The sequence below is a fragment of the Ranitomeya imitator genome, chromosome 2, assembly GCF_032444005.1.
Source record: "Ranitomeya imitator isolate aRanImi1 chromosome 2, aRanImi1.pri, whole genome shotgun sequence".
NCBI lineage: Eukaryota > Metazoa > Chordata > Amphibia > Anura > Dendrobatidae > Ranitomeya > Ranitomeya imitator.
In genome coordinates this window covers 171,471,350-171,489,859 of record NC_091283.1, presented here as the reverse complement: position 1 = coordinate 171,489,859, position 18,510 = coordinate 171,471,350, and the positions used below count along the sequence as shown (strand labels likewise).

At 44.2% G+C, this 18,510-nt stretch overlaps 1 protein-coding gene across 1 annotated transcript in view; it reads right to left on the bottom strand.

Annotated features, from left to right (window-relative positions):
* Positions 1-18,510, bottom strand: part of CACNA1B (calcium voltage-gated channel subunit alpha1 B) — a 467,134-nt gene that overhangs the window by 25,716 nt on the left and 422,908 nt on the right. The window contains exons 40-43 of the mRNA XM_069747979.1: positions 18,382-18,494; positions 17,075-17,199; positions 2,986-3,133; positions 2,796-2,906 (exon numbers count right to left, since the gene is read on the bottom strand). Coding sequence (XP_069604080.1) covers positions 2,796-2,906; positions 2,986-3,133; positions 17,075-17,199; positions 18,382-18,494 — 497 coding nt within the window. The remainder of the gene's footprint in view (positions 1-2,795; positions 2,907-2,985; positions 3,134-17,074; positions 17,200-18,381; positions 18,495-18,510) is intronic.

The following is an 18,510-nucleotide window of genomic DNA, read 5'->3' as shown; positions in this document are numbered from 1 at the left end:
GCGAGCCTGCGCGAGAAGGACCTGCCATGACGTCACGGTCATGTGACCGCGACGTCATCACAGGCCATGCGCGCCTGCGCGAGAAGGACCTGCCATGACGTCACGGTCATGTGACCGCGATGTCATCACAGGTCCTGCGCTCATACCAACCCTGGGACCGGAAGCTGCCGTGGACTACAAGGGGCCCTCGGAAAGGTGAGTATATGTTTATTTTTTATTTTTTAAACTGTGACAAACCTGGCTGGGCAATATACTATGTAGCTGGGCAATATACTACGTGACTGGCCAATGTACTAAGTGGCTCTGTGCTGTATACTACGTCGCTGTGCAATATACTACGTGGCTTTGTGCTGTATACTACGTCACTGGGCAATATACTACGGAACTGGGCAATATACTACGTGGCTGTGCAATATACTACATTACTAGGCAATATACTACATAACTGGGCAATATACTACGTGGCTGCACAATATACTATGTCACTGGGCAATATACTACGTGTTGGGGGCAATATACTACGTGGCTGGGCAATATACTATGTGACTGGGCAATATACTACGTGTCTGCAATATACTACGTGGCTGGGTAATATGCTACATGGTTGGGCAATATACTACGTTGCTGGGCAATATACTACGTTGCTGGGCAATATACTACGTCACTGGGCAATATACTACGTGGCTGGGCAATATACTACGTGGCTGGGCAATATACTACGTGGCTGGGCAATATACTATGTGGCTGGGCAATATACTATGTGGCTGGGCAATACACTACGTGACTGCAATATACTACGTGGCTGGGCAATATGCTACATGGTTGGGCAATATACTACATTGCTGGGCAATATACTACGTTGCTGGGCAATATACTACGTCACTGGGCAATATACTACGTGGCTGGGCAATATACTACGTGGCTGGGCAATATACTACGTGGCTGTGCAATATACTACATGGCTGGGCAATATACTATGTGGCTGGGCAATATACTATGTGGCTGGGCACCAAAGCCAGAGTAACACCTAACATGAGGCTACCAGAAATTATACAGGCTGAGTTCAGATGAAAAATATGCCTTTATTCATAACATAGTGGCAAATAGTTACAATAAAATATAGTAAATTATTAAAATCAAAAATGTGCGCAAGACTAAGACTAATAGATTATAATTATTCACAGCAACCCCAGAAGGAACACACTATAAAGATGGTAATATATTGCTTCAACTATGTATACACATTTTCCTATAAAAATTGATTGATTTTTACCATACTAAAGTGAAAAAAGTGCATAGATCCAATATAAAAAAATGTTATATATGGACAAAATGCATACGTGCAGAAAAAGATCACATATTCAAGGGCAAAAACATGTGCAAAAAATATGCAGTGCTAATAAGTACATATAGGGGCTGGCACAATGGAGTGCATGCTCTATACCTGGGATAAACGCTATAGTGCAAAGAAAGAACAAAGAAGCCACACATCTAGGGCCAGAAACTATGTGCACAATCACCAAGGTCACAATATAACCAAATACGTAAAAAGGAAATAATGGCACAGTGAAGTATATGTCCTATACCTGGGGAATGAGCTGGGTCCCGTCTTAGCGCACCCCGACGCGCGTTTCGGAAAAATCCTTGTGCTATTGGTGCTCAGTTATAATATCTGTGCTATTGGTGCTCAGTTATAATATTTGTGCTATTGGGGCTCAGTTATAATATTTGTGCTATTAGGGCTCAGTTATAATATTTGTGCTATTGGTGGTCAGTTATAATGTTTGTGATATTGTGGCTCATTTATAATATTTGTGCTGTTAGCGCAAACAATATAAATTAGCACAATCGGTAGTCATTTAAGGGCCCTTTTAAACAAGGTCGGATGATTTTAATATGATCATTCAGTCTGCATATTTTGCATATTGTCGGCAGCACATCTAATGTTTCCACAAGGACATTTTCTACTATCAACAATGATTTTTGTCACCTGATGGCTACCTGTCTACATCGGCCAGTGTTCAGGAACAAGGGTCCTTACAAGCCTTAAGGTGACCATACAGATTAGACTGTTGGAGCATCTAATTTCCATAGTGGAGTACTGTCTCTTCCACCCACCAGATTTGGAAGAGACAAAGATACGGGCATGTTGGCTGTCAACAAGCCTGATCCTTTATTTCTTAGGGAGACTTACTTACTCTGTTGATCCCACTGAGAACATATGCACACTTAGCTAAACCGAGCGTGCATGTGTATGGGGTTTCGCCATGACGAATAGTTGTCAACGAACAGATGTCAAAGGTATATGACCCTTAAAAATTTAGTGTTACCTTTGGGCTTTAACTCTCTAATTAGTCTATTTAGAACTATTTACTGATTCTTTGGTCATGAGTCTTGTTCTGATACAAAAAATATTAACAGTAAACTATAAAAAATGCCAAATGTCTGTCCAACAAATCTACATAGAGGTGTTGTCTTCCATTGATCAGCTGTAATCCATGGTGGAACCAAGCGACAGGTGTTTACGTACCCTAGAGCGCCACTAATGGGGAAAAGGAAGCATTACATAGTTTATGACACATCAGTAGACCATTCTTGTACTGGTCATGAAAGGTCTTCTAGACTGCTGTCTTTTATGTAGACATTTTGCTGGATTAACTCAATACCCTGATTTTTGTACTTGAAAAGAAGTGTTATAAACCAAAGAAGAAACTGCTTAACGTTATAAAATCATCCGAGTAAGAAAGATATACCGTAAGTCACATAGATGTATGCACACACAGTGCTTGGCTTACATGAGCGTCCGCAGCTAGACGGGGCATGGACACTGCTCGTCCTTGGGTCTCCAGTCCGGTGGGATGATCACCATTGGTAAGATTTTGGCTGATTTCTTTCATCTCCACAGACTGTGAAAATAACCTGCGTCAGTATTGGAGATGGCTGTGTCTGTCTTTACATATGTCAGTGTGACATGTAATGAAATACTGTCCTTGCCTGTTTGCCTTGCTGCTGGGGTGGAATCTCCTCCGAGTGGCCTCTCTGAAAAGCAATACTCCGAGGGGTGGAGAAGGGATCCGATGCCGGCTGTGTTACCCATGATATTGACTCCCGAATCCCGCTGTCCTGATTCACACTGTATGAGAAAATAGGTGAAAACAACATTGTGTTTGTAACCACAAAGCTCACAAGCTAGTGTCAGCAAGAAAAAAATATGTCTTCACTATGTAGGTAGAAAGGTGCTGTTTAACTTTTAAGAAGCTGTCCAGTTTTGGATAAAGAAGCGCTCCAGGCTAAACCGGTGCATAGTTTTCCTAGTGTTGGGCCACAGCTGCCGACATGGATTTTCTGATACAAACTAAATTTCTTTCTCTTGCCAACAACATCTTGTTTTACACAAGAAGTAAAGTTCCTTTTTTTCTTTTCAAAAAGTGAAGTAAAGGCATTTAATAAAGTGATGCCTATTGAAAGACAAAAAAAGAGATGCCTGAAAGTGTTGGTTTGTTGGGGAAATCAGGAAGGTTGTGGCCATCAGTGGCAATTCACCATTTACACAAGAAGGAGGTGATTTCAGGGTCAAAACATGATGGTTACTGAAACCCAATTGATTGCACTTAGCACTACAACCCTGTACCCCAGGGTCAGGATAGTTTGCCATTAAAGGGCGCACATTGTGGCTCATTCAGACATCAGAAAATCAGTCCTTGTTTCATCACTGGTTTTTTTGTCAGTTGTTACCATCAGAATTTGTTCAGATTTTCTCGGGTAAGAAAAAAAAGAATGGAGGTTTCTCAACATTCTCTTATCAAACAGTCTGTGAATAACAGACAGCACGTGGCTTGCATTTCAGTTTTTTCACAGACCCATAGACTTGTATTGGTTAGATTGATACAAGATTCAGATCAAAGTCAGACAAGTCTCTGTCCACAAAATTACATGGACATTGGTGATGAGCGAGTATACTCGTTGCTTGGGTTTTCCCGAGCACGCTCAGGTGAACTCCGAGTATTTATGACTGCGCGGAGATTTAGTTTTCATCGGAGGCAGCTGAATGATTTACAGCTACTAGCCAGGCTGAGTACATGTGGGGGTTGCCTGGTTGCTATGGAATCCCCACATGTAATCAAGGTGGCTATTAGCTGTAAATCATTCAGCTGCCGGGATGAAAACTAAATCTCCGCGCAATCATAAATACTTGGAGACCACCCGAGCGTGCTTGGGAAAAGCCGAGCAACGAGTACACTCACTCATCACTAATGGACATGTGAACAGGCCCATAAACTATAATAATTTCAAGTGCTATCCATGAAAAACACAGATAGAAGTCATCCGAGAAAAACTGATGCCTGAATGAGCCCTAACAAAAAGACAGTTCATGAAAGCAGAATTGGGGGGTGGGAAGGTGCCCCAAAACAGTTTTTTTTGTTCATTGGTGGTGCAAAGTATAGGCCTCTCATTTCCCATAGGCACGGCTGCATGATGGGCATGTTCAGACGGCAAAAACGCGAACAAGAAAAATCTGACCTGATTCTACTCCTCATGTACAGCTTGAACTGCTGTGGTCCGCATGTTGATTAGTCCCTTTGAATGAAGTCACCATTTTGGAAATTAATTTGCACTGACAATTATGGGATGCATTTTCAAGATGTTTTTTCATGTGGATTTTGGCACAGGTTACGGACATACCCGTAAAAGTCTAAGAGATGTGTCTGTCTCATCCAGGACCGGCGTTAGGGGCAGGCAAACAAGGCCGATGCCTAGGTCCCCCACTCACAAAGGTGGCCCCCTGTGTCTGCAGCCCTTTATGAAGTGCACAGAGGGTATACAGCATTACTTACAGTGAATAATACTGTGCATACTCTGTAGTCCCACAGTGTCTCTCCCAAACCCCCTCCACCCTCCACCCCCCTCTCTCCCTGCAGTGTCAGGTTAGAAGTTGAGCGTGAGGGGGAGGGGCCGTCTCACACAAAAGCATAGATCAGACACCAGGGCAGGAAGATGACTGCAGTCCTGTCTGTGTCCCCACCTCCTCATCATGGCTGTTCCTAAACCACTGTCCTGGGATCTGCATAGGTGAAGCAGCAGGATCTGGTAAGTATACATATACACTGTGTGCAGAATTATTAGGCAAGTTGTATTTTGACCACATGATACTTTTTATACATGTTGTCCTACTCCAAGCTGTTCAGGCTTGAGAGCCAAATACCAATTAAGTAAATCAGATGATGTGCATCTCTGTAATGAGGAGAGGTGTTGTCTAATGACATCAAAACCCTATATAACGTGTGCTTAATTATTAGGCAACTTCCTTTCCTTTGGCAAAATGGGTCAGAAGAGAGATTTGACGGGCTCTGAAAAGTCCAAAATTGTGAGGTGTCTTGCAGAGGGATGCAGCAGTCTTGAAATTGCCAAACTTTTGAAGCGTGATCACCGAACAATCAAGCGTTTCATGGCAAATAGCCAACAGGGTAGCAAGAAGCATGTTGGGCAAAAAATGAGCAAAATAACTGTCCATGAATTGAGGAAAATCAAGCGTGAAGCTGCCAAGATACCATATTTCAGAGCTGCAACGTTACTAGAGTAACAAAAAGCACAAGGTGTGCGATACTCAGGGACATGGCCAAGGTAAGGAAGGCTGAAAAATGACCACCTTTGAACAAGAAACATAAGCTAAAGCGTCAAGACTGGGCCAAGAAATATCTTAAGACTGACTTTTCAAAGGTTTTATGGACTGATGAAATGAGAGTGACTCTTGATGGGCCAGATGGATGGGCCAGAGGCTGGATCACTAAAGGGCAGAGAGCTCCACTCCGACTCAGACGACAGCAAGGTGGAGGTGGGGTACTGGTATGGGCTGGGATCATCAAAGATGAACTTGTGGGACCTTTTCGGTTTGAGGATGGAGTGAAGCTCGACTACCGTCTGGTAGTTTCTGGAAGACAACTTCTTCAAGTGGTACAGGAAGAAGTTGGTATCGTTCAAGAAAAACATAATTTTCATCCAGGACAATGCTCCCTCACATGCCTCCAACTACTCCACAGCATGGCTGGCCAGTAAAGGTCTCAAAAAAGAAAAAATAATGACATGGCCCCCTTGTTCACCTGATCTGAACCCCCATAGAGAACCTGTGGTCCCTCATAAAATGTGAGATCTGCAGGGAAGGAAAACCGTACACCTCTCGGAACAGTGTCTGGGAGGCTGTGGTGGCTGCTGCACGCAATGTTGATCGTAAACAGATCAAGCAACTGACATAATCTATGGATGGAAGGCTGCTGAGTGTCATCATAAAGAAAGGTGGCTATATTGGTCACTAATTTTTGGGGGGTTTGTTTTTGCATGTCAGAAATGTTTATTTCTAAATTTTGTGCAGTCATATTGGTTTTCCTGGTGAAAATAAACAAGTGAGATGGGAATATATTTGGTTTTTATTAAGATGCCTAATAATTCTGCACAGTAATAGTTACCTTCACAAACAGATATCCTCCTAAGATAGCCAAATCTAAAAAAAAAAACACCAACTTCCAAAATTATTAAGCTTTGATATTTGAGTCTTTTGTGTTGATTGAGAACATAATTGTTGATCAATAGTAAAAATAATCCTCTAAAATACAACTTGCTGAATAATTCTGCACACAGTGTATATGTGTATCTCTGTGTTTACATGTGCAAGTATACAGTGTGAGTGTATGTGTATATAGTATGTGTGTACATATATACAGTATATAGTATGATTGTGTATATCTATGGTGCATTTGTGTATATATATGTCGCCTGCCAGACGACTTCACTGCTTTCAAACAGGCTACATTTGACTTCAAATTAGCCCTCACCTCCGCTAAACAGACCTATTTCACTAACCTTGTATCTTCACTATCCTACAACCCAAAACAACTATTCAGCACATTTAACTCCCTCCTCCGCCCACCACTGCCACCTCCAACTCCCCTCATCTCCTCCGAGGACTTTGCCACCTACTTCAAAAACAAGATCCACCAAACAAGGCAAACCTTTACAGTTCCATCACCCCAACCACTCCATATACCAGACCTCTGCCCTTCCCTAATAACCTCCCTCTCCAACATCACTGAAGGAGAGCTTACTCGCCTCTTCTCCAAATCGCACCTCACCACCTGTGCACTTGACCCCATCCCCTCCCACCTGCTCCCCAACGTCACTAACATGCTCATTCCAGCCCTAACTCATCTCTTCAACCTATCACTATCTTCTGGTACCTTCCCCTCGGCCTTCAAACATGCCACTGTCACACCCATCCTCAAAAAAACTAACCTTGACCCAACTGCTATGCCCAGCTACCGCCCCATATCACTGCTCTCGTTTGCTTCAAAACTTCTTTAGCAGCATGTCCATGCTCAAATTTCCTCCCACCTCTCATCTAACTCTCTCCTTGACAACCTCCAATCTGGCTTCCGCCCCCACCACTTCACCGAAACTGCCCTGACAAAAATTACTAATGACATACTCACATCCAAAGCTAACAGACAGTTCTCCATCCTCCTCCTTCTTGACCTGTCCTCTGCTTTCGACACAGTCGATCACTGCCTACTGCTACAGAGTCTTTCTTCCCTTGGCATCAAAGACCTTGCCCTTTCCTGGATTGCCTCATACCTTTCCGACCGCACATTTGGCGTTTCCCACTCCCACACCACCTCCTCATCTCGCCCTCTCTCTGTTGGAGTCGCTCAAGGCTCTGTCCAAGGGCCCCTACTTTTTTCCATCTATACTCTTGGCCTAGGACAACTCAAAGTCCCACGGCTTCCAATACCACTTGTATGTGGACGACACTCAGATTTACCTCTCTGGTCCAGATGTCACCTCTCTGCTGTCCAGAATCCCCAAGTGTCTGTCAGCCATATCCTCCTTCATCTCTCGCTTCCTAAAACTCAATGTAGACAAAACCGAACTCATCATCTTTCCCCCATCTCACGTATCCCCCTACCTGACCTATTTATTATGGTAAACGGCATCACGCTCTCTCCCGCACCTGAAATCCGCTGCCTCAGGGTAACTCTCGACTCTGCCCTGTCCTTCAAACCGCACGTCCAAACTCTTGCCACCTCCTGCTATATAAATACCTGCTATATAAATAAATAATAATAATAACAATAATATATGTACATGCATATACACTGCTCAAAAAAATATAGGGAACACTTACACAACAGAATATAACTCCAAGGGGATCAAACGTCTGTGAAATCAAATTGTCCACTTAGGAAGCAACACTGTTTGACAATCAATTTCACATGCTGTTGTGCAAATGGAATAGACAACAGAAGGAAATTATTGGCAATTATCAAGACATACTCAATAAAGGAGTGGTTCTGCAGGTGGGGACCACAGACCACATCTCAGTACCAATGCTTTCTGGCTGATGTTTTAGTCACTTTTGAATGTTGGTTGTGCTTTCACACTCGTGGTAACATGAGACGGACTCTACAACCCACACAAGTGGCTCAGGTAGTGCAGCTCATCCAGGATGGCACATCATTGCAAGCTGTGGCAAGAAGGTTTGCTGTGTCTGTCAGTGTAGTATCCAGAGGCTGGAGGCGCTACCAGGAGACAGGCCAGTACACCAGGAGACGTGGAGGGGGCTGTAGGAGGGCAACAACCCAGCAGCAGGACCACTACCTCAGCCTGTGTGCAAGGAGGAACACGAGGAGCACTGCCAGAGCCCTGCAAAATGATCTCTAGCAGGCCACAAATGTGCATGTGTCTGCACAAACGGTTAGAAATCGACTCCATGAGGTTAGTCTGAGTGCCCAATGTCCACAGATGGGGGTTGTGCTCACAGCCCAACACTGTGCAGGACGCTTGGCCACAGAACACCAGGATTGGCAAATTCGTCACTGGTGCCCTGTGCTCTTCACAGATGAACGCAGGTTCACACTGAGCACATGTGACAGACATGACAGAGTCTGGAGACACCGTGGAGAGCAATCTGCTGCCTGCAACATCCTTCATGACGGGTTTGGCAGTGGGTCAGTAATGGTGTGGGGTGGCATTTCTTTGGAGGGCTGCACAGCTCTCCATGTGCTCACCAGAGGTTGCCTGACTGCCATTAGGTACCGAGATGAGATTCTCAGACCCCTTGTGAGACCATAAGCTGGTGCTGTTGGCCCTGGGTTCCTCCCAATGCAGGACAATGCCAGACCTCATGTGGCTGGAGTTCGTCAGCAGTTCCTGCAAGATGAAGACATTGAAGCTATGGACTGGCCCGCTCGTTCTTCAGACCTGAATCCGATTGAGCACATCTGGGACATCATGTCTCGCACCATCCACAGATTGCACCACAGACTATCCAGGAGTTGGCGGATGCTTTAGTCCAGGTCTGGGAGATCCTTTAGGAGAATATCCGCTGCCTCATCAGGACCATGCCCAGGCATTGTAGGGAGGTCATACAGTCACGTGGAGGCCACACACACAACAGAACATCATTTCCCCGTCTTGAGGCATTTCCACTGAAGTTGGACCAGCCTGTAATTTGATTTTCCACTTTGATTTTGAGTATCATTCCAAATCCAGACCTCCATGGGATATTCATTTTGCTTTACATTGATCATTTTTATGTTTTATTGTTCTCAAGACATTCCACTATGTAATGAATAAAGATTTGCAGCTGAAATATTTCATTCAGTGATACCTACCTAGGATGTGGTATTTTAGTGTTCCCTTTATTTTTTTGAGCAGTGTATATAAATACAGTATATAGTATGTGTGTCTTTGTATATTATATACTGTATGTACTAGCTGAAGAGCCTGGCGTTGCCTGGGCATAGTAACTAACTGTGGTTAGTTATAACAAATTATTATGATTATCCTCCATCCCATAGTCCCGTGCCCATATACCCATCATGCACATCCTCCATCCCATAGTCCCATGCCCATGTACCTATTATTATTATTACCTATCATACACATCCTCCATCCCATAGTCCCATGCCCATATATCCATCATACATAACCTCCATCCCATAGTCCCGTTCCCATATACACATCATACACATCCTCCATCCCATAGTCCCTTGCCCATGTACCCATCAGACATCCTCCATCCCATAGTTCCGTGCCCATATACCCATTATGACATAATCTTCGCCATGTCAACCATTATGACATCATCGTCGCCATGGCAACTATTATGACATAACCGTCACCATTACAACCTATTATGACATCGTCACCATGGCAACTATTATGACATCATCATTGCCATGGCAACCATTATGACATCATCGTCGATACACACACACACACACACTTGTTTTTATATATATATAGATGCTGCATGTGTGCACTATATATATTGTGTAAATATATATAAACTATGTATGTAATCATACTGTATATACAGTGCCTATAAGTAGTATTCAACCCCCTGCAGATCTAGCAGGTTTACACATTTGGAATTAACTTGGCATTGTGACATTTGGACTGTAGATCAGCCTGGAAGTGTGAAATGCACTGCAGCAAAAAAGAATGTTATTTCTTTGGTTTTTTTTTTAAATTGTGAAAAGTCTTTTCAGAGGGTCATTTATTATTCAACCCCTCAACCCACCAGAATTCTGTTTGGTTCCCCTAAAGTATTAAGAAGTAGTTCAGGCACAAAGAACAATGAGCTTCACATGTTTGGATTAATTATCTCTTTTTCCAGCCTTTTCTGACTATTTAAGACCCTCCCCAAAATTGTGAACAGCACTCATACATGGTCAATATGGGAAAGACAAAGGAGCATTCCAAGGCCATCAGAGACAAGATCGTGGAGGGTCACAAGGCTGGCAAGGGGTACAAAACCCTTTCCAAGGAGTTGGGCCTACCTGTCTCCACTGTTGGGAGCATCATCCGGAAGTGGAAGGCTTATGGAACTACTGTTAGCCTTCCACGGCCTGGACAGCCTTTGAAAGTTTCCTCCCGTGCCGAGGCCAGGCTTGTCCGAAGAGTCAAGGCTAACCCAAGGACAACAAGGAAGGAGCTCCGGGAAGATCTTATGGCAGTGGGGACATTGGTTTCAGTCAATACCATGAGTAACGTACTCCACCGCAATGGTCTCCGTTCCAGACGAGCCCGTAAGGTACCTTTACTTTCAAAGCGTCATGTCAAGGCTCGTCTACAGTTTGCTCATGATCACTTGGAGGACTCTGAGACTGACTGGTTCAAGGTTCTCTGGTCTGATGAGACCAAGATCGAGATCTTTGGTGCCAACCACACACGTGACGTTTGGAGACTGGATGGCACTGCATACGACCCCAAGAATACCATCCCTACAGTCAAGCATGGTGGTGGCAGCATCATGCTGTGGGGCTGTTTCTCAGCCAAGGGGCCTGGCCATCTGGTCCGCATCCATGGGAAGATGGATAGCACGGCCTACCTGGAGATTTTGGCCAAGAACCTCCGCTCCTCCATCAAGGATCTTAAGATGGGTCGTCATTTCATCTTCCAACAAGACAACGACCCAAAGCACACAGCCAAGAAAACCAAGGCCTGGTTCAAGAGGCAAAAAATCAAGGTGTTGCAGTGGCCTAGTCAGTCTCCTGACCTTAACCCAATTGAAAACTTGTGGAAGGAGCTCAAGATTAAAGTCCACATGAGACACCCAAAGAACCTAGATAACTTGGAGAAGATCTGCATGGAGGAGTGGGCCAAGATAACTCCAGAGACCTGTGCCGGCCTGATCAGGTCTTATAAAAGACGATTATTAGCTGTAATTGCAAACAAAGGTTATTCCACAAAATATTAAACCTAGGGGTTGAATTATAATTGACCCACACTTTTATGTTTAAAATTTATAAAAATTTAACTGAGCAACAAAACTTTTTGGTTTGTAAGATTTATGCATCTGTTAATAAATCCTGCTCTTGTTTGAAGTTTGAAGGCTCTAACTTATTTGCATCTTATTAAACCTGCTAAATCTGCAGGGGGTTGAATACTACTTGTAGGCATTGTAAATTGAATGTGTGTGTATACTTTATATACAGTGGGGCAAAAAAGTATTTAGTCAGTCAGCAATAGTGCAAGTTCCACCACTTAAAAAGATGAGAGGCGTCTGTAATTTACATCATAGGTAGACCTCAACTATGGGAGACAAACTGAGAAAAAAAAATCCAGAAAATCACATTGTCTGTTTTTTTAACATTTTATTTGCATATTATGGTGGAAAATAAGTATTTGGTCAGAAACAAACAATCAAGATTTCTGGCTCTCACAGACCTGTAACTTCTTCTTTAAGAGTCTCCTCTTTCCTCCACTCATTACCTGTAGTAATGGCACCTGTTTAAACTTGTTATCAGTATAAAAAGACACCTGTGCACACCCTCAAACAGTCTGACTCCAAACTCCACTATGGTGAAGACCAAAGAGCTGTCAAAGGACACCAGAAACAAAATTGTAGCCCTGCACCAGGCTGGGAAGACTGAATCTGCAATAGCCAACCAGCTTGGAGTGAAGAAATCAACAGTGGGAGCAATAATTAGAAAATGGAAGACATACAAGACCACTGATAATCTCCCTCGATCTGGGGCTCCACGCAAAATCCCACCCCGTGGGGTCAGAATGATCACAAGAACGGTGAGCAAAAATCCCAGAACCACGCGGGGGGACCTAGTGAATGAACTGCAGAGAGCTGGGACCAATGTAACAAGGCCTACCATAAGTAACACACTACGCCACCATGGACTCAGATCCTGCAGTGCCAGACGTGTCCCACTGCTTAAGCCAGTACATGTCCGGGCCCGTCTGAAGTTTGCTAGAGAGCATTTGGATGATCCAGAGGAGTTTTGGGAGAATGTCCTATGGTCTGATGAAACCAAACTGGAACTGTATGGTAGAAACACAACTTGTCATGTTTGGAGGAAAAAGAATACTGAGTTGCATCCATCAAACACCATACCTACTGTAAAGCATGGTGGTGGAAACATCATGCTTTGGGGCTGTTTCTCTGCAAAGGGGCCAGGACGACTGATCCGGGTACATGAAAGAATGAATGGGGCCATGTATCGTGAGATTTTGAGTGCAAACCTCCTTCCATCAGCAAGGGCATTGAAGATGAAACGTGGCTGGGTCTTTCAACATGACAATGATCCAAAGCACACCGCCAGGGCAACGAAGGAGTGGCTTCGTAAGAAGCATTTCAAGGTCCTGGAGTGGCCTAGCCAGTCTCCAGATCTCAACCCTATAGAAAACCTTTGGAGGGAGTTGAAAGTCCGTGTTGCCAAGCGAAAAGCCAAAAACATCACTGCTCTAGAGGAGATCTGCATGGAGGAATGGGCCAACATACCAACAACAGTGTGTTGCAACCTTGTGAAGACTTACAGAAAACGTTTGACCTCTGTCATTGCCAACAAAGGATATATTACAAAGTATTGAGATGAAATTTTGTTTCTGACCAAATACTTATTTTCCACCATAATATGCAAATAAAATGTTAAAAAAACAGACAATGTGATTTTCTGGATTTTTTTTTCTCAGTTTGTCTCCCATAGTTGAGGTCTACCTATGATGTAAATTACAGACGCCTCTCATCTTTTTAAGTGGTGGAACTTGCACTATTGTTGACTGACTAAATACTTTTTTGCCCCACTGTATGTGCTTGTACATACTGAATGAGTCTGTATACTGTATATACAATATATATAGTGTATGTTTCTATATTTATAAAGTATATATAAAGTGTGTACATGTATAGTGTATATATGTGTATATGTGCTGCATAAATACCAGTAGTTCTGTAATTGTAGTGGGGATCAGCAGTTTATATCTAATGCCTGTGTCTTACATTAGGGCCTGTTCACACTGTCTTTCTTTACTGCGCCTGGTGGATTTTGCCTGAATCCCCTATAGAACCATAGATTGCAATAACAGGAATGAAGTTCACATGTGATGGTTCTTTTTTTTTTTTCTGAACGTGTCCGTCTGTTCCAACAGCCACAGATAAGTGGACACTAGAAGAAAAAACACAGACTCACAAAACTCAAAAAACACAGGGTATGCGCTGTGTACTTGTGCAGCGTCCAGCTGTTACAACATAGCGGATAGGATTTCAAGAAATCCCATGCCCACTATGTGTCCAGAGACACCCGCGGCTCACCCACAGAGACGGACATGCGGCACGTCCCTCCAGACCGCAGCATGTCTATTCATCTTGCGGAGACGCAATAAATCTCACCCGTACAATGTATTGGATGTGGTGATTCCACACGGGTCAGTGATCACAGAGGATTCACCTGTGTTCAACGGCCGGCAGCACTTTGGGTGCAGCGGACATGTGCTACATCCAAAGCGCTGCCAATTCCTGACCGTGTGCACACACCCTAAGAAAATTAATCAGACGGTCAATTTCAGAAAAAAAAAAAAATTCATTTGACCTCTGCTTGTGTCAGTGCAGTCTTTGGCCCTGTCGGGGATTTACATGAATCCTATTTTAGGGGGATTCAGGCAGAGCCCCTGGACGCACTGCAGAAGCGCAGTGTGAACCGGGCTTAATATCCTATTGGATGGAATAGTGCCGGCGTCTACTATACAATTCTGCGCTGTCCCAGTACAGCAGCCAGACACGGACAGCGGCCACAAGACACTTTTTTTATAAATCTGTTGCACGTCGTCTTTCAGCATTTCTGAAGTGTTTTTTCCCTATTCAAATAAATGAGACTAAAAAATGAAAGTGAAAAGGCTGCAAAAAAAAGCAGAATATTTCCTGCCAACCATGTAGATCAATCAGCAGCAAAAATGATGCATGTGAACAGACACTACAGGGGTTTTCTGAGAATGTAAAAATAATTAGCATGAAATGATAAATCCCCTGCGGCTCCAGCTCCGATGCTATGGGGGTTTCTGTCAGTCTTAGCACTGGGCTGCAGGGGTCTTGTGGCTGCACCTTATATTATAGCTGCAAAGTGCATAATAATAACCATCAGGGACCCCCAACCATCAGCCACGGAGCCAGAGGGAATTTAGCTGAGTAGGATAGGGGACATGTAGGACTTTGTTTAAAATTGCTTTTTGTTCTGCTGTTTATGAGGTAGGATGTAGAAATAGACGGCAACTCTGCTAATGTTTTCTATTATGTACGGCCCCCTTCACACAACCGTGTATCATGTTTTTCACTGATGCCACATGTACCGTATTTAACCTACGGTGCTGCACTCATGTCGGTGTTTTCCCAGCAGCACAGATGACAAGGGCCAATACAAGTCTATGGGTCCATGTAAACATGCCATCTGTGTGCCTTCCATGTTTAACATGGAAAGTATGTGAGAAGCTTTGTAATTTAATTTCCAGTATCCATACTGGGAAAACACAGAGGCACACAGATTGAAAACACTGGTGACACCAATATCTGTGTAACACGTACGTTTTTTATGGACAATAGCTGAAAAGCTTGGCGTTGCCCGGGCATAGTAGCTGTCTGCCGTACCACTCCCTCCGCAGCCCCGCTCTCCACTCGCCGTCCTGCATTTTCCATCAGCAGCCCCACTCTCCATCCACCGTCCCACTGTCTCCCTTCGCAGCCCCTGTCTCCACTGGCTGTCCCGCTCTCTCCCTCTGCAGCCCAGCTCTCCATCCACCGTCACACTCTCTCCTTCCGCAGCCCCACTCTCCAATCGCTGTCCTGCATTCTCCCTCCACAGCCCCGCTCTCCACTGGCTGTCCCGCTCTCTCCCTCTGCAGCCCCGCTCTCCACTCGCCATCCCACTCTCTCCCTCCGTAGCCCCTGTCTCCACTGGCCGTCCCGCTCTCTCCACCCGCTGTCCCACTCTGTCCCTCCGTAGCCCCTGTCTCCACTGGCCGTCCCGCTCTCCACCAGCCGTCCCACTCTCTCCCTCCACAGCCCCGCTGTCCATGCACTGTCCCGTTCTATCCCTCCGCAGCCCTGCTCTCCCTCCACAGCCCTGCTCTCCAGGCGCCATCCCACCCTAACCCTCCGCAGCCCTGCTCTCCATCCGTGTCCCGCCACTCTCCCTCCGCAGCCCCGCTGTCCATGCACCATCCTGTTCTATCATTCTGCAGCCCCGCTCTCCCTCCACAGCCCTGCTCTCCACGCACCATCCCGCTCTATCCCACTGCAGCCCTGCTCTCTCCCCCTGCAACTATGCTCTCCACCCGTGACTCGCACTTTCCCTCTGCAACCCCGTGCTCCACCCACCAGTGGGCATTGCTTTGTGGAGTGGGTGTGGCTTACTACATACACACACACATACACACACACACACACAGCTATATATATATATATATATATATATATATATATATATATATATATATGTAAAGGGGGTCTATCAATGTTGTTGGTGGAATATTTCAGGATTGGGGGCCCCACTTTGAATTTTTCCCAGGGCACCAATTTGTCTAAAACCGTCCCTGGTCTCATCATAATTGTAATAGTTGGAAATTAATGGCTTTGAATGTGTCAACTTCTGCAGAAAGCTGCTAAATTGGGTAGCACCATGAATGCTCAAGCGCAATCATTCTGATTTAGGTTACGTTCCCATGATGAGGTTTTGGTTTTTTTAAGCTGCGTATTTTTAAAAAAATGCAAGTAATCTATTTTGCTTAATCGGTGCAGAGATTATGCAGAAAATTTGCATCATCAAAAACTCACCAAAAGCTCATCATGAGAGCATAGCCTTAGATAGCCAGATGAAATTCAGGAGGAGCACAGCGTTGTACATAGACACTTGTCACCTCAGGGTACGGAATAAGACTCCATTCACACATCTGTTTCCATTTTTATTTCTAGAATGTTTAGCATATGTATCATCCGTTCTGCATCCATTTTCTTTTTTCTCATATGATTGCAAAAACTGGAGCAGGAGGACTGTCTGAATTTGTTCTATCCAGTTACTCTTGGCAATAGATCATTTAAAAACAAATTAAATGGATTATCTTTAAAACTATAAACTGATGTGTGAATGGATCAATGAAACTCCATGGGTCTGTGTGCCGTCCAGACGTGTATAAAGGATAGGTGAATGCAGCCTAATCCAATTTTTGTATAATTTTGGTGACACTTTGCAACACAGAGTACGGTATGTCTATTTGAAGTCACAAGAAATGTGCTACTTACACGACTCCTCCATTGTTCAGAGATGCGGAGCTTTTCTGCTTTTGGATTGTGGTGTCACCGAGGTGACTTGAAATATTCTGGTCCATTGTTTGTTTCAGGGGCTGGAAAAGGGAGACGGGTCCTGTCTGTAACATACAATATTGTGAGTACGAACTGACCGTGCAAAGCATAAAATGATAGGATAAGTCTCACTGTAGGTTGATCGGGGATGGACGGGGGATTTTTGGCACCATTAATAGTACATTAATATATTCTAAGGCACCATGATGCTCTGTAATGAATCAGAAGTTGTTTCCTGATGCAAAATGACCATATCATCTGTGGCGGTCTGAGAACCGAGGGCATCCCATATTTTAGACCACATATTGGTGGTCTCCATTAAGTTCTGGAATTCTTCTTTCTAGATATAAAGATCTGTCAGTTTCAACTGCAGATTCTCTGACTTTTTTATGCAGGTGGACATATTGCCTAGATAGGAGAACCAAAAAAGAAAAACAGTAGAGCAGCATTGCTAGTGCACAAAGGGGAAAGAACAAGGTGCGTGCTGAACCAGCTGAAATCCTGACCGCTGATCACGGGTGCTCGCATGGAACATAGATATGTAACGAATCCTTTAATTGAAAAATGCGTCAGCACTCACCGTTCCTGGAGTGAGGAAAGTCTTTATTGAGACATGTGGTAATACACCTTCACGGCTCGTGGGATATGCATTGTGCGTTAATATAAAAACATTTAAAAAAAATAGAACTACACCGGCAACATAGCCGGACAGGAGCAACAAAACCTTTCTTTCTCTCATATAATGCTATCATCAAAATATATATATTAATATGTCTATATATGGTACAAACGTGTACAATTAGAAAAAACAAAGACACATATATTTTCTAGAGGGTGGACTCACCATGAGGGTGGACTGCGGTACTCATGTTTAAATGTTTTTATATTAACGCACAATGCACTTTTCTCAGGTCTGATTGGAGCGTGACATGGGTGGCGTTTAGGTGCTTCCCTATTTCCCCTAGCGTCACTTCCCAACAGGCATGGACCCGTAGAAGCGCTAGATACAGCGCAAAATGGCCGTCGTCGACCCCTGCACATTCCTGTTGTCACTGCACATTCCCCGAGCCGTGAAGGTGTATTACTACATGTCTCAATAAAGACTTTCCTCACTCCAGGATCGGTGAGTGCTGCCACATTTTTCTATGAAAGGATATTGCCTAGATAGACTACAGGAAAAAAAAATCATAGAACTGTCAACCCAATTATGGAAGGTGACCGCCTTTACGGCACAGTTTATCTCCTACCTGGGATAAGACTCCCGGTTGCTGGTGAGATTGGTCTCGGTTGTTCTTGTTTTGCTTGTAAAAGTCAAAGATCATGAGTGCAGCATAAACCTTCCCAACAGTTACTTCATCGGCTGTAAAACATGAAAT